The sequence below is a fragment of the Halichoeres trimaculatus genome, unplaced genomic scaffold (assembly GCF_033239565.1).
Source record: "Halichoeres trimaculatus isolate MK-OKI-2021-1 unplaced genomic scaffold, fHalTri1.1 fHalTri1_scaffold_10, whole genome shotgun sequence".
In the NCBI taxonomy this organism is placed as follows: domain Eukaryota; kingdom Metazoa; phylum Chordata; class Actinopteri; order Labriformes; family Labridae; genus Halichoeres; species Halichoeres trimaculatus.
The window spans coordinates 19,883,570-19,899,155 of record NW_027437187.1 but is presented as its reverse complement, the minus strand read 5'-3'; the positions used below and the strand labels follow the sequence as shown (position 1 = coordinate 19,899,155).

At 40.0% G+C, this 15,586-nt stretch overlaps 1 protein-coding gene across 1 annotated transcript; it reads left to right on the top strand.

The window, feature by feature from the left end:
• Positions 1–741: 741 nt before the first annotated feature.
• elapor2a (endosome-lysosome associated apoptosis and autophagy regulator family member 2a) lies at positions 742–14,311 on the top strand. The gene is made up of 22 exons (XM_074677667.1): positions 742–1,032; positions 2,523–2,643; positions 3,894–4,083; positions 4,163–4,310; positions 5,967–6,056; positions 6,610–6,715; positions 6,815–6,967; positions 8,142–8,230; positions 8,333–8,513; positions 8,616–8,744; positions 9,102–9,192; positions 9,294–9,396; positions 9,479–9,616; positions 10,288–10,551; positions 10,624–10,797; positions 10,886–11,066; positions 11,251–11,347; positions 11,432–11,533; positions 11,628–11,754; positions 11,923–12,101; positions 12,383–12,551; positions 13,406–14,311. The coding sequence occupies exons 1-22, from the start codon at positions 931–933 to the stop codon at positions 13,472–13,474; spliced, it is 3,003 nt and encodes a 1,000-aa protein (XP_074533768.1). The 5' UTR covers positions 742–930; the 3' UTR covers positions 13,475–14,311.
• The last annotated feature ends 1,275 nt before the right edge of the window (positions 14,312–15,586 follow it).

Below are 15,586 nucleotides of genomic sequence, written 5' to 3'. Positions count from 1 at the left end.
AAGTAAGTAACGTACAGTATGTTGCCGTGAAAAAAAACACAACCCCCTGGCCATGAAAATATTGAATAAAATCCATCCCTGTACTTTGCTTCCCTCTGGTGGTTGATGATATGGACTACATGGACATTATTGAAAATGAAAATTAAAAAAAAATATATAGTATAAAAAAGCAATGAAGAGTAAAATTATTTAGCAAAATTATCTTTCCTTACTTTTCCCCGCTACATCAACGCAAATAACAATAACACTTTTGCAGGAATATCCATCATTTACCCCCGGAGAGACTAAATTCTGTTACATTCAGCCAAATCCAAATAAATTACCTGCAATTTTAAATAATTTATTTTTTGTATGGTTTTATTTATTTTTCTATTTATTTATTTATGACAGCTCAACGACACATCAGGCTATCTGTTTTTGGCGTCCTGTAACGTCACAGTCTAGCGTCATAGCCGTTGGCTTGAGGCGCACGCACAGCTGCGTCAAGTCTTAAAATGAGGCATGAAAAATACAAGATGTTTGAATTTTGACCTTCAAAATAAGGTAAATTAGGGTCAATTTTAGCTGAAGGACGCCTTTGAAGACAATACGTTTCATACCCAAAATATTATTATGTTCAACCTTTTTAAAGATGGTCGTAGAAGATGAAATGTAATGAGGAATATCAACTAATGTTTTTTGCTGCTTTTACTTTGAAACTCATTAACAGGAAATAGGCTGTTACCCTACCTAGCTTGTGTGTGATGAGGCGGCCTTACGGCGCACTGAGGATAATCGCAGGTGGTTAAGGGTTACAATCTGCCGACAAGAGGCGACAGAAGGTATCGACTTGCGCCCAATCAAGCATTTACCCGACGGGGATTCATGATACAAATTTCACGCCTAGATCGAGGATTTTGTGTTTCTTCTCCCCTCTCCTATTAATGATCCATGATGCGGTCCACGGCTCGGTTTGTCGCCAGTTGCGCTCTCATCATCCTCTGTACGCTCCAGCTGATTGACGGGGCTAAAGGACAGCGGCAGTGTAGTGAGGTGAGAGACGACACAATCGATCAGTAACATTCAGTCCAATTTTCCTCTCTCTTCATTCATGGAGCAGGCTTTCCAATCACAACACCACCATGACTATAAGAAAGACGTACTGATTGGGCAGTTGTACTAACAAGACAGATAATCACATCAACTACGATTAAGAATTGATGACACATTCCCGTGTCGATAGGGGGTATGAATTGCAATATCATCATCTCGTCCTCAGTTGCAGCAGTTTTCTTGCTTTGTCAAGAGCACAAGTGTAAACAATATGGAAGAGCATGAATCTCTGATGAGGTCTGGTGTGTGTTAAACTTCACCATTCAGTGCAGTGCGGGCTGTTATCAGTTTCCTGCATGGACTGGCTTTTCCTTCCCTCTGCTTTGGCTTTACTCAACACCTCCCAGGCTGGCAGCAGAGTCACAAACTGACTGTCTTTCAGAAGTAGAGCAGCATTCCTAAATAACTGGCATAAGATCTGTTTTCATTCTAGAAAGATTGAAGTGGCTTCCAGGGAAAGGTGTGTCATGTGCTTAATAATATTTCTGACTTGCTGCAGGCCTGGAGTTTGGGGTGACAGAAATGACACCAGCTGTGACACAGTGCTGTACATGTGAATTTGACTTGCTACATATTTTCTGAAAGTGTTCTTATATTCTTTAAATGTTTGGTTTATTAAAATAGGGACTGTAAGTCAGTAAAAGACAAAAAATCTGGGTGCAGCATGTGTGAGAGTTAAGCACAAAACCACATTTAAGTAAATTCATGATGCGTCTTGCATCACTGAAACCATGATGTCAAAACATTGAGTTAATTCTTTGCCGTTCAGCCTCTTTTCTCTCGCATAATCTGTGTGACTGAATATTGTCACAAAACCCCCTAGACACCCGTGTAAATCATTTCAAACACAACAGCCTGCATGCAGTGTGGTGTTAAAATCTGGTTTGGCTCAAGGAGCAACATTATGTAAACTGTCAGAAATGAGGCCACCTCCTCTGCAGACCAAAAGAAAGGAAGAAGCTCTGTGGAGCTGAGAACATCAAATTAAGGATTTTCACTCCAAGCCTCAGATTAAAATACTCTAAAAATGACAGCGGTTTATAAAATGGTCAAGAGGTTGTTCTAAAAATATAAAAGAAAAAACAGCGGGTGAAAAGCCCTAGCCTGTTCCAACAGCAGCACGCTGCTCCTATCACCCCCTGTTTCCATTGCCGTGGAGATGGTATGTTGTGTATCTGGAGAGCAAGAGTGGCTGTGGCTTGAGATAACAGGCTGTCATGCATTAAGCAGCTGGAAATGGAAGTTAATTTAAGCCTTAGTGGCTAATGCTGTAGCAGCATCCATGTAGCTCTCTGATTAGTAAAATATTCTCAGCAAGAGTGTCATAACAATTGCTCTGATTCAGGTGGAGGCCTCTCATGTTTAAGGTTTGATAACCTACTGTTTTGGCAATAAATTCTTTCCTTGTGTGTTTGTGTGTGTCTTGGCAGACAGACTACTACTACGAGTACACAGAGTGTGATAGCACAGGATCTCGTTGGAGGGTAGCCATCCCACAGAGCCCGGGGGCCTGTACTGGACTTCCAGAGCCAGTCCGTGGCACTGAGTGCAGTAAGTATGTATGGAAAAGAGAGTGATAGTTGAAGTGTGTGTCACACTTTCTTATCTTTCTATGCCAGAATTTCCATCACAACAACCTGACTGATCCTGTTTGGGTGCTCTCCAACCAGCCATGGTGCAAAACACTGTCAAAAAATACAAGGATGAAAAGGAAATGGAGCTTTAGTTGAGCTTTATTTGACTTATAAATTTAGTCTTGACCTTGCGTAGTAATGTTTTGCCACAAAACACTCATCCAGTTCGTCTGAAAACATTTAGTGTTAATGGTCCTGAAAACAGTATCACCCGATGCTGTTGCAACAACACATTAATGGCTGGAGTAAAGCTTGGCTTCAAAATGAAAATTAAATGAATGTGGAAAAAAATGAAATAAATTGACCTTCCTGCCTATATGACCATCAGCAGTGATATCTATGTGCAGGGTACTTTTCAACCAGAAAGCCACTCACAAAGGATGCAAGCATGCTAATGTCCAACCTGTGCTCTCTGACAAACATAGTTTGCATTATGTACAATGGAAAGCGTCCCCTTGTTGCACATAAGGAATGTTGATTATCCTTCATTGTTTGACTTTAACAACAAAGTAAGGCAGTGAATGTTATCTTGGCTCCTTATCTGGCATACCTCCATAAGACAGACACCTTTTGTACTTTTTGACGATTTTGTTTCCTTCTTCCTGTTCAGGGGTTTGTAAAATTAAGTGGAAAAAAACACATTTTTCTTTTCTTCACAACACGTAAAAAACTTTTTTAAAGAAAGGTAAAATCATGATTTCAATTGTATTATGTACAACCAAAATCCTACCAGTGAAATTGATCATTACAAATAGCTTTTTTGCTAAGGAAAGAGTGCTGACACACTGTAATCAAATCCCCAAGTGCTTTTTGTTGTGCTTCTTTTCTCCTGGGTGTTTTATAGAAACTTTACACCTGTGTACATTTTAGTTTTTAGAGTGATTATTTTCAAGCATGCAGAGGTACAACGATAACATCTGATCACATATGTGGAAAAGCTCACAAGCCGGTGCAGATGATGATGGTTAAATCGATAAGAAGAGGAGAGACTAGCACAGTGTGTAACAGGATGAATGGATTAAGTTTTCCTGACTGAAGCATGACAATGTTTGCATCATCTTTAATCTGTAAATCCTACAACATTATTGTGTGTGATTTTACAGCAGAATACAAATAAAATGGTTCTGTTATCCCCATTTCTTTTTATTTCTCCTCTGTGTCCTCCAGCCTTCTCATGTGTGGCTGGGGAGTTCCTTGAGATGTCGGCTCAGGAGTGCACCCAGTGTGCAGCAGGAAGCTACTCTCTGGGCAGTGGCATCCGCTTTGACCAGTGGGATTCCATGCCAGCTGGATTCAGCAGCCTGGCAACCTCCCTGGAAAACAGTCCCAGCGGAGATAACAGCCTCACCTGCAACAGGTTTGTAATCAGTACATAAAAATCTATGAATCCTGCAAGCTGGTATGCAATTACTTCTCAACTTTTTTTTTCTTTGCAGTTCATCTTGGGTCCCTCAACAAAATTACCTGGAGTCCAACAGGGATGAGTGCACAGTCTCTCTTATTTATGCTGTCCACCTGAAGAAACAGGGCTCTGTCAGCTTTGAATACCAGTATCCAGACAACAACCTGCTGTTCGAGTTTTTTGTGAGTTTCAACCATTAATTCAAATACTGCAAATTGATAATCATAATGCCACACTAAATTCTAACTTCCTGTTTTACAACATTTTAATCCTTGTGAAAACCTCAAATGGTGAAATTTAAACACATTTGAATCAAAATGAAGTGTTTTATTTTAATGTATTTTTTTAAGTGTGGCATACTGAGCACAACAACAATCTAACCACACCTAGCTTAGTCACTCCTTGCCTTTGAGTTCAGTACATGAATAGCCAGCATTGAATGCCTTCTGGCAAATTCATGTCAAAAATAGATCACAGGTGTAAACACCTAAAGCTAAAAAGATGGAAAACCCTTTTATTTAAAAACAAAACAAAACAAAACAAAACAAAACAAAACAAAACAAAACAAAACAAAACAAAACAAAAAACTAGCCTGGGTTTAAGAAAGTGCCTTTTTTAAAAATGTCTTTAGACACATTTTATGGCTCTTGACTTCAAGCACAATCCAACAATGGACACATAATTTCATCTGTGGCATAATAATGGTCACATAAAAATCAAGGTCATGTTTTGCAAAATTAAAATTTCAAACACACTACTGACCAAACTGCAGTGCAAAACAGACTTTGTCGGAATCAAAACTCGGCGTTTTTCCTCAAAACGTATTGGTGCTGCTGAGTTTTATTATTACCTCAATGTGGGGAGGTTTTTAAAGTCCAAGTGTGCTGGAAATTTCTCTTGTTGTAAAGCATGATAATCTATCCAAGTATCTTTGCTTTATCTTTATTTCCTTGCAAGGATGGAGCGATCAAACAGTGTCGCACAGTCAGTAAAAAAAGCTTGATGGAAATCAGTCCCTTGCTCGCTGAAATATACAGTTGGATTTATGAAGATGATGTCGTACAGTTCACCTAAAGGTCAACAGAAAAACAAATTCCACAAGTTTATTTCTTATTCATGCTCAGTGCAGCTTAACACTTCCTTTTATCAAATCAATCACAAGTCAGATGTAAGCGACAACCTCTGCAGATTTAAGCACTTACACATTGCCTCATATTTTTGACCTGTTTGTCGGGTGTCCTTTTAAGGCTTGCCCCAGAAGTACCAGAAACCATATACACACCAAGCCAAAAAAGCTACTTTCACAGCAGAAATTAAAATGTTGACAGCCTGGTACAAAACATGTCTCTTGTCTGAATAGCTAATTTCTTTGATGGCACACACTGTACAGGGGTGAATTTTTTTCTTACTCTGCAGTTTAGAAGATACTAAGAATGAGAGTTTACCCAATTAGAGGCAGAGCTTGTGCGCTGTAATATAACAGGTAAAATATTTATTCAAATATGAAGAAATAATGTTAATTTCCCTAATATGGCATTCATATGCATTATTCAGACTTCATTCTTTGTATTTAACTAATAACAAAATGCTCAATATTTAAAGAATTAAACAGGGTTGCTGTGTAAAACGTGATTCCTCTGTGCAAACCCACAGGTCTTGTGAGTGAAATCTGTTGTGAGCTGGTATTTGCTCCCCATGATGATTGTTGTTTGTCTCAACTGCACCAAAACTACACATCTTATCATTACCATAGGCCTTTTCCACAGGCCTATTTCTATTGCCCACACAGAAGCAAATGAAGAAGATAAGTAACACAAGATAATTACGTGTGTGTGTAGATCCAGAATGACCAGTGTCAGGAGATGGGTCAGTCATCTGATGCCAAGTGGCTCAAGCTTACCAATCACGGTGAATGGGCAACACATACAGTAAGTACTTTTTGCAGAATGACAAATCTTTTGGTAGTTTTTGTGGGTTAGTGAAAGTGTTTAATTGAAGCTGTGAGAAATGGGTGGATACAAGCAGGAAGTCTGTAAATACATAGACAGACAATTCACTCACGCAACTTATTATTGTCTCCAGTGTTTTTCCAGTCGCAAAGCTGGCTGCATCACTGTTTTTAGATTTTTATTTTTGGCTCTAGAACTGTGTAAACAATCTTTGACTTGTTTTAATTTAGGGAAGAGTGTTATAAGGCTGTGTAGATACTTTTTTAAGCTTGATATATTTCTTTTCCATTGCTGAAGAACTGAATTTATTAGAAGAAGTGGTTTCTGTGAGGAAAATGTGGCGCTACTCAAATGGTGGAAACTTTTTTTAAATTAAGTTGACTACAACTTAACAGAGAGGAATTATATAAATTCAACCATATCGTGTAAAAAGTGTTATACATGACAGTTTTTCTCTGAACCACTATGCATGCATTTCTGAACTGGCCCTGATCATCACACTGTGCTAATAATGGAGTCGTTTGTTCTTGAGGTGAACCTGAAATCTGGTACCAACATCCTGTACTGGAGGACAGGTGGAGTCCTGATGAGGACCAAAGTGGTTAAGCCTGTCTTATTGAAAAATATTCAAATAGAAGGTAGGAAACATTTTCTACTTTTGTCTCCTTGTAGCTGTGATCTGTGATAAAACATTTATTGGAGTATATCCTCATGCTATGTGTGTGATCATCCTCCAGGAGTCGCTTACACGTCTGAGTGTTTTCCATGTAAGCCGGGGACGTTCAGCCAGGTCCCAGGCTCATCCACATGTGACCTCTGCCCTCGCAACACTTATTCAGCCCATGGTGCTAGCTCCTGCACCCCCTGCAACACCACCACTCAGTATGCAGGTAAGAATTCACCCTGAAGCACTGTGAGTTAAACTCTCAGGATGTGAACCTATAGCGTGATGCCTGGACGGTTGTAATCCTCTAAAAGAACATACCTCAAGAGATCAAGAGAGCTTGTCCAGTTTCTAGAAAAAAAGCCAAATTTAAGATAAAAAAACTTGATTTTTAGCTCAGTAGATGAGGTTGTGTGATTGTAAGGGAGCAGCAGATTTGACAGAATATGGTTCAAGTCTGTGCTCGTATTTTCCATAGAGCTCCTTTATTACTCATGTTTTAAAATTTTGATTTCTAACATAATACCATTATTTCTAATTTAGAGATTTAGTTGAAACGGTACCAGATACACAGCAGTCAGTGTGCAATAACTCACTAAAGTGGCTTTGCCAAATCACTCGAGGAAAGTTGAAGTTCCATGTTTTGAAAACAAAACAAAACAAAACAAAACAAAAAACTGCCTTAAACCTGCAAATTTAGTCACTTTAAAGATACTGAAGATAGGGATTGGTACCTTTCACATGTGGAACAATACAGTACCAATCCCTGATATCTGGCAATCAGTAACGGTACTCAACAGTACCAATCTTTGGTACTTTTGTGTGTTTATGTGGTAATGCATATTGGTTTGTTTATTGATAAAATTTCAAAGTTTTTCAATTTAACATGTTTATTTCTAATTATATAAACTTGCAATGCTGTGTTCATGTCCAGCATGGAAAATCACCTATTCCCTCACAGTCACAAGGATGCGTTTAGGTACCAAAAAATGGTAACGTTTGATCTTACACCAGTCAGTACTCTGTATTGAGACAGAATTCGATCGGTACCTATAAATGTATTTAACTCAGTACCCATCCCGAACTGTAGATAGACTGTTTGAAATGTCCCTGAGAAGCGAGTGTGAGACTGCAGGTATATTCTAAACACGTGACATGTTTAGTTCTGTTCACATCTATATGCATTTTGTATTTTTATATCTTTGCCCCACTGCCACGCTTTGGGTCTATTCTTAGTCAAAAGTATTTTTTCAAGGGCCCTGTACTTGTTCTTATTAACACACATTTTACAGTGTTTAAAGAGCTGTGTGTTCAGCTAAATAATTCTGTCTTTTAAATGATTGATGCATTGTTATCTTGGGCTAATGTAAATGTATTTGTCTCAATCTTACCTTTCAAAGGGGAGGGATCTGCCATGTGTAGAGACAGACCTCCATGTTCAAAGAAAGACTATTTCCAGATCCACACAGCATGCGACCAAGATGGCAAGGTGAGTGAGAAGAGGACACCATGGATTAAGTACACTGAGAAGTCAAAGTCTGTCATCACAGTCTCTGCTTTCTCCATCTCTCTGTTTACTTCACTACTCTAGACACAGATCATGTACAAGTGGATTGAACCTAAGATCTGTTTGGAGGGGGTGTCCGGAGCTGAGCTGTTGCCTTCAGGTGGAGAGCGAGAGCCTTGCCCCCCCTGTAACCCTGGTTTCTATAACAACGATACAGCCACCTGCTCACCATGTCCATCTGGGACCTATTCTGATGGGATGAAACGTACTGACATTTAAATGGTTCCCTAATTGTCATTTATCTTCCACTTTTACTTCCCTCTGTGTGATTTCCTGATTGTGATTTTCCACTGTGTTCATCCTGCAGCGTGCAAACCGTGTCCTGCAGGCACTGAGCCCACCCTGGGTTATGAGTACAAATGGTGGAATGTTCTTCCTGCAAACATGAAGACCTCCTGTTTCAATGTGGGCAACTCCAAGTGTGACAGTATGAACGGTGGGTTCTGTAGTTTTCCCTTTCCCGCCATCAAAGAGTATTCTATCTGGCTGCCAGTGCACTTCCATTTAAAGCTTATAAAAGCAACCTCTGCAGCTTAGGGTCACATGTTGTATCTTGAAAAATTCTTCACTGGATACAGAAGGGAACAGCTTTTTGTATTGACTTTCCTCTGTTTCAGTCTTTGTGCTCAGCAAAGCTTAATAGCTGTTTGCTAAAGTTTCATGTTAACTCTCAGTAAGAATGTATTATTTCTCATTCCTAAATGGGGAGAACTATGTACAATATAAATGTAGATGGAATTGATTTAGTTGTATGTCTTATAATGTAAACATGGATTTCCGTCCTGCCCTTCAGGCTGGGAAGTGGCAGGTGATCACATCCAGAGTGGGTCAGGAAGCTCAGATAATGATTACCTCATCCTCAACATCCATGTTCCCGGCTTCAAGTAAGAAGTCATGTTGTGTTGTTTTCATTGTCAAATCTAGGCTGTGTGTTTCTACTTTGCTGTGAGTGACTTGGCCCTCATTTGTTTGCATCGGTCCTCAGGCTCCCCACATCAGTGTCCAGCCAGTCCGAGACAGAGTTTGGTCGCATCACCTTTGAATTTGAAACTGTGTGCAAAACAGACTGCGAGCTCTACTTCATGATGGTGAGAAAGGTGTATGCAATGTATGTTGCTTAAAACATGTTTAAATATAAACGGAGGCAAATTAAATGACTTGTTTTTGTAGGATATAAACAGGAAGAGCACTACGGTGGTAGAGTCATGGGAGAGAACAAATACAAGACAGACGTTCACACACATCATGACGAAGAATGCGTCAGTTTCTTACACATGGGCTTTCCAGAGGACAAACCAACCTTCAGAAGTAAGAATTGTTACATTTCTCTACATCTCTTTACACAACATTGATAATAATATACTAAAGTTGTATGAAATATTGCATTTTAGTTTTTTTTTCTACCTAGATCTTATCTGATAAGTCCCCCATCATATTAACTTCTGTATCCTCAGAAGTACTAACAGTAGCATCTACATTGCCTTGATGAAAGTTGAGGACTTTTAACTGTTGAAATTAATGGTCATGTTAAAATTTGGGAATTGAAACCAGAAGAATGAATTTTGTATATGTTCTTTTAAAAAATGACTCAATAATTTCCTAAGCATCTTTAAAAACATGAAAAGTCTTAGACCACAGCGAGAAATTCTTTAAGGCTTGTAAATCTACTCCAACCACTCCTTCCTCTGTTTGATTTGTGGTTTGGTCTTTAAACTAACAGCACCTCAGACACAGACCACTTTGTCACTGTGCACACTTCATTCCATGCATTTATATGAGAGTAAAACAGTTTCTATGGTGGGGCACCCAGTCCAAATGTCTCTTATTTCACTGGCGGAGAAAGAGCCAAAACTAGGGATGAGATGGTTTTCAACGAGCGTAGATCTGCATCTTGTATCTACTGTCTGTAAAGGCTGGTGTAAAAGCCTCTGTGCTGGCTGCAGATTGGACTAAATGTTTTTTCCCTGTGTTTCACACAGGTACGCAGAAATCTCAACGACATGGCTCGAATTTACTCCATCACAGTGAGTAACGCTGTCGATGGAGTGTCTTCCAGTTGCCGGGCCTGTGCCCTCAGTACCCGGCCCTCTGGCTCTTCGTGTGTGCCGTGCCCACCGGGATATTACATAGACGCAAACACAAGCAAGTGCATTGAGTGTCCACGCAACACATACCTAAAGTCTCATTCCACACCAGGCCCAGATGCCTGCAAGCCCTGTGGACCATCCAGCATCAGTGACAAGGTTTGTTGAACTCATGCTTGGTTGTTTAAATGAACCTTATGTTATTTATTAATATATCTTTGTTTTTTACAGGACCACAGGTTGTGTTACAGTGACTGTCACTTCACACACGTAGATGGAAATGTCACTCTGACTTATGACTTCAGTCGCCTGGGGTCTGTAGGATCTCTGATGAACGGTCCCAGCTTCACCTCAAAAGGAACCAAATACTTCCACCATTTTAACATCAGCCTGTGTGGAGGACAGGTGAAAACAACCTCAGACACATGCAGGAAACAACACCTTTTTTTAAACCTTGTTCAGTCTGAAAGAGTACCTCTCTCCTCTTCCTCAGCTTGCGGTATGCACAGACAATGTTACCGACCTTTCTGTCGCCGACTCCCAGGGAGAGAAGGGCGAAGGATCTAACGCCGTCAAGACTTTCATCTGTCAGTCAACAATAATCCCAGCTAACGGACGAGGCTTCCACACAGCGCTTGCCTCACAGTCAATTAACCTAGCCGACATGTTCCTGGGTCAGTCATGAGTTTGTTGAGCTATGATTAGTTTGCTTTTTACTACTGTCATTGTCTTTTAAGATAAAAGTCAAAATAATTATTAAGGTCAGAGCTTTCAATATTCAAATTGTTTAACATAAGAGAGAAACAAGTGTTCCTTGTCTCGACATTTACACATGGTTTCTTTGTTTATTATGAACAGGGGCGACAGTAGACAGTACACTTGATGGAATAAGAGCCCGACCTGAGCTGTACCCGCAAACCTCCAAAAAAGTTCCTGATGTCAACTTCTACTACAGGTTCCTCCATTAACTATGATATTTCTCTTTTCACCGATAAAAAATGGTGCTTCAAGTCCTGTGTCCCTTTTTTTTTGTGGCCAGGTCCTTTGAGGCGACCTCATCCTGTGAGTCAGGCCGTAGCGCAGTGGTGACTCTCCGCTGTAACCCAGAGAGGAACACTAAACAAGAGCTCTTAGTTCCCAGGTACTGCATTTCTGTCGCATTTTATCCTTTCTAATATTAGTTACAGCCTCTCCAGTGTGGTGTGCTTATGTTTGCTTCTGCCTGACTGTTACAGCCAGTGCCCTGCAGGAACCTGTGATGGCTGCACCTTTCGTTTCTTATGGGAGAGCTCAGGAGCATGTCCCACATGCACAGACAGAGACTACCATCAGATAGAGGGAGCCTGCAAAGGAGGACAGCAGGTGGATGTGGTGACATAGTCACACCATATGGACAATGATTTAGCACAGATTCATTGTATTTTTTGGCTAAAGGAAACTGGATTTTCTGTAACAAGCACTGTGGTGACTTCATACAGAGATATTTAGCTTTTGTTTAATGATGTATATAACTTATATTTCCATGCTCAGGATCTGCTTTTCGTGTGGACGGAGCCCAAGCTGTGTATTGGAGGTGTAACTCTGCCTGAAAAGAAAACGCTGCCGTGTGAGGGGATGGAGTTCTGGGTCCGGCTCGGTGCAGGGCTTGGAGCCTTCACTGCAGTGCTGCTTGTTTCCCTCACCTGCTACTTCTGGAAGAAGAACAAAAGGTGCTATTTTTTCCATTTTACTTTTCTCTCCATGTGGAGCTTTAACTTTCGGGGTATATTTCATGTTTACTTCCTCACAAACTTTCTATTGTCATACCAACTACACCACCTTCCTTTATTTCTCTTTCCTGTCCCTAATCACCTGCTCTCTTTTGTTCTTCCACAACTCTTCCTTTCCAAACTTCCTCCTGGTGGATATTTTCTGCAGTATATTTATGTGGATAAAACTATTCCTTGTTGTTTTTCCCAACAGTGTTGATTCTAACCCTCCTCTTTGCCAGGTTGGAGTACAAGTACTCCCGCTTGGTTATGTCTGCCAATAAGGAGTGTGAGATGCCAGGAGCTGACAGCTGTGCTGTGATGGAAGGAGAGAATGAAGGAGACATGGAGGATGAAGTTGTGTACACAAAACCTTCTTTGCTTGGAAAACTCAAAGCCATAGCATCGAAGGTGAGAGCAATAGCTCAGACCAGGGCTTTTCAAAGTGTGAGACAGTGAGCCTTCCTTTTTTTTAATAAAACAAAAATTGCTAATGAGAAATGAATAATCCACCTTGGTTTTCAACCACTAAACACTGAAGTATTAATTTTGAAAATTCAATCCTAATGCGGTCTCCCACATTTTAGTGATAATGGGTAATCAGATGAATTTGGGTCAGCACCTATTTCTGCATTTATTATAATGACAACATTACCGTCAAACATGAAAATAAAATGAGACGGCAGCTCTTGAGCTAGGAAAGAAAGCATGGACACTGAAGCAGCAAAGAATTAAAGTTAAATCAAATGCAGCAATTAAAACATTGTTCAATTCCAGATCAATCATGTACAGAGCTGCTTTTAGCAGCGACAAAATTCTTGGTAAGGTGAGCATTTAGAATAGTCAAACACAAATAGTAGATTGCAAACTCACAGTCAACAACAGCACACGCCCCACCCAAGAGGGAAGCATGAGTGTCGAATGAGCAGTTGTTAGTGGTCCTGTGGTTGTCTCCATGGTCAAACGTTCACAAACGAACTTGCATGAACACAGGGACGAGCACACTCTGTATGGCGGACAGAGAATCAGGGGAAATAATCTGGAAACCAATGAGCACTGGTCTTTGTACTTTTCGCACTTTCTGCTGAGTTCAGACTTTTTTGTGCTTTATTTTTATGTCTCTTCTCACACCTCCCCTGGAACTCTTTGGCGCCCCCCAGGGGAGGCACGCCTCACACTTTGAAAACCACTGGCTTGGATGGTAATGGAAATCTCAATTTATCTGAAATGTTTGATAGTAACGGATGTTTTTGTTTTCTTTGTAGAAAAACGGAGAGAGCTTTGAACACGTGCAGCTGAACTCATCTCATTCGAAACAGTTGGTTTGGAGCTAGAACGGCAGAAACAGGGTGAGAGGGAAGGGATTAGACCCTCAAGAGACTTTCAGCTGGACAACCCTTTTAGCCAACCACCCCCTCTATAAGCTTTGGTTCCTAGAACTGTGTGTATATAAGCAAACACACATCAAGCATCTGGAGCCAGGTTCAGAGGAGTCACGCCAGCACAGTGGCCTTAAAGCTTGGTACGATGGATTTGTCCCACCTGAAGCAGAGAGCTGTTCTGCGGGTGTGTGCGATGGACACTTCATGGTAATATTCTGATAAAAACCTGATGTCAGAAAGGCTGTTTGAAGAGCTCAGGGTAAGACAAGGACCTATTTGATGGATGTTCTGTTTTGTTTGTATTAGTTTCAGTCTATGTAGTGTCTAGGATGTGTTGAAGAAGCTGTGGTGTTATCACCAGGCTGAATATGTGTCCGGTTTCCAAAGATGTTTACACAGACTGCTCTGTTCTAGCCATATCAAGTTGCTGTCTTCTCTTTGTTTTGTTCTGCTGCTGACAAATTGGAAATGAAGATGTCATATGAACTGAGGGAAGGTTGTGATGTTGACTGTCTATGTATGTCAAATAAAATATGGTGTATTTATGTAAGAGTGGCCCAAGCCTGACTGATTCCCTGATGAACAGGTCAGCCCAGAAAAAAATAACCCTTAATAAAGATTCTCAAAGTTTGGCTCCTGAACTAAAAAAAACCTCCTAGGTTTCTTTGGAATACATTTTCAAGAATTTGATTCAAGTTTTTCTGAAAACTCTGTAAAGTGTCTCCTCAGATTTACAATAAATTCACTGTAGTGTCTGGGGAATTTCCCAAAAGTTGATGAAGTCTTGACAGCACGACACAAATTTGAATTAATCTAAGTTCCCTTCAAACTTTTTCCTAAATTGAAATAATAATTTTAGATTTTCTTTTTTTTCCTTTTAAAAAAAAAAAAATTTCAGGAAAGGTTTTCAGGAAAACTGACAACTAATTAAGGTCCTTGCTATAATTCCTGAGAATTTCTTGAAAAATTGCCCAGAAATAAATGCTAAAATGGAAGGTTTATGAAACTTATCATATATTCAGCCATTTTAATTTGATTTAAATAAAAACTTTTCTGTGGCTTTTCATTTGTTCTCTGTCAAAATTGAAAAGGCACTGACCACTAAAGACCCCGATATTCATGAACAGGTGGAGCTTTCTGTGACACACTTAATGTTTTTTTCTATTTAAAACAAACGAAACAAAAACAACAACAACAACAACAAAAAAAACCTGTTATGTGTTGTGAAGGGACTGGGAGGACTCCAAGCAAAAAAGCCTCACTTGCCTGAATCCAATGCCCAAAAAGGAGATTATCAGCACCATTGTTGGTTATTCCTGAATGCTATTTCTTAGCTTCCTGATCAGGTTGAGCACAAATGGATTGATTTACGCTATGTCTAGGTCTCTGACAACACCATGCTGACTGACGAAGTTGTATATAGAGAAGACAGATCTGTGTTTTTCTCTGCTGAAAACAATTTCTTGGATTCATTTTGTAGCAATGGTGGCCACAGTTGCTAGACTGTTAGACAGGAAGAAGGCAGAAGAGCAGTAGAAAGCCAAAGGAGAGTGATAGAGAATGAGCTAAAGGCTAAAACACAAGCTGAAGGGTAAAACACAGGCTTCACTGTTTGTGATAATAGCCATTCCAACCCACATGCAACAGTTATCCTGCAATGGTCTGTTAAAACTTGAGAGTTTGTCAATAAAATGAAGAGTGAGGTTACATTAGCTCTGCTTGGTAAATGATATGTCCTGATAGGACATAATGAGGGAGGATTCACTAACATTACACATTACACACATGTCTCTGAGCTCTGGGCTATGAGCAGTACTGAATATAGCCAGCTACTAAGCTATTGTGCAAACTGACAAAGTCTTCTATTTGTCACATTTCAAACAACAGCGCGACGTAACTGTTGATAAATACCTTACTTTGTCACTTTGTATCCAGTTAGAGGTTGTCTTGAACAAAAAAAAAGCAGAGTTAAAAAGATTTGATCTCCATTCATTGCTAAGACTCATGTCTTCACGACACTGTGCATGTGTGTCCGAGCCAAAGGTGCTGCTGCAATCCACTTCA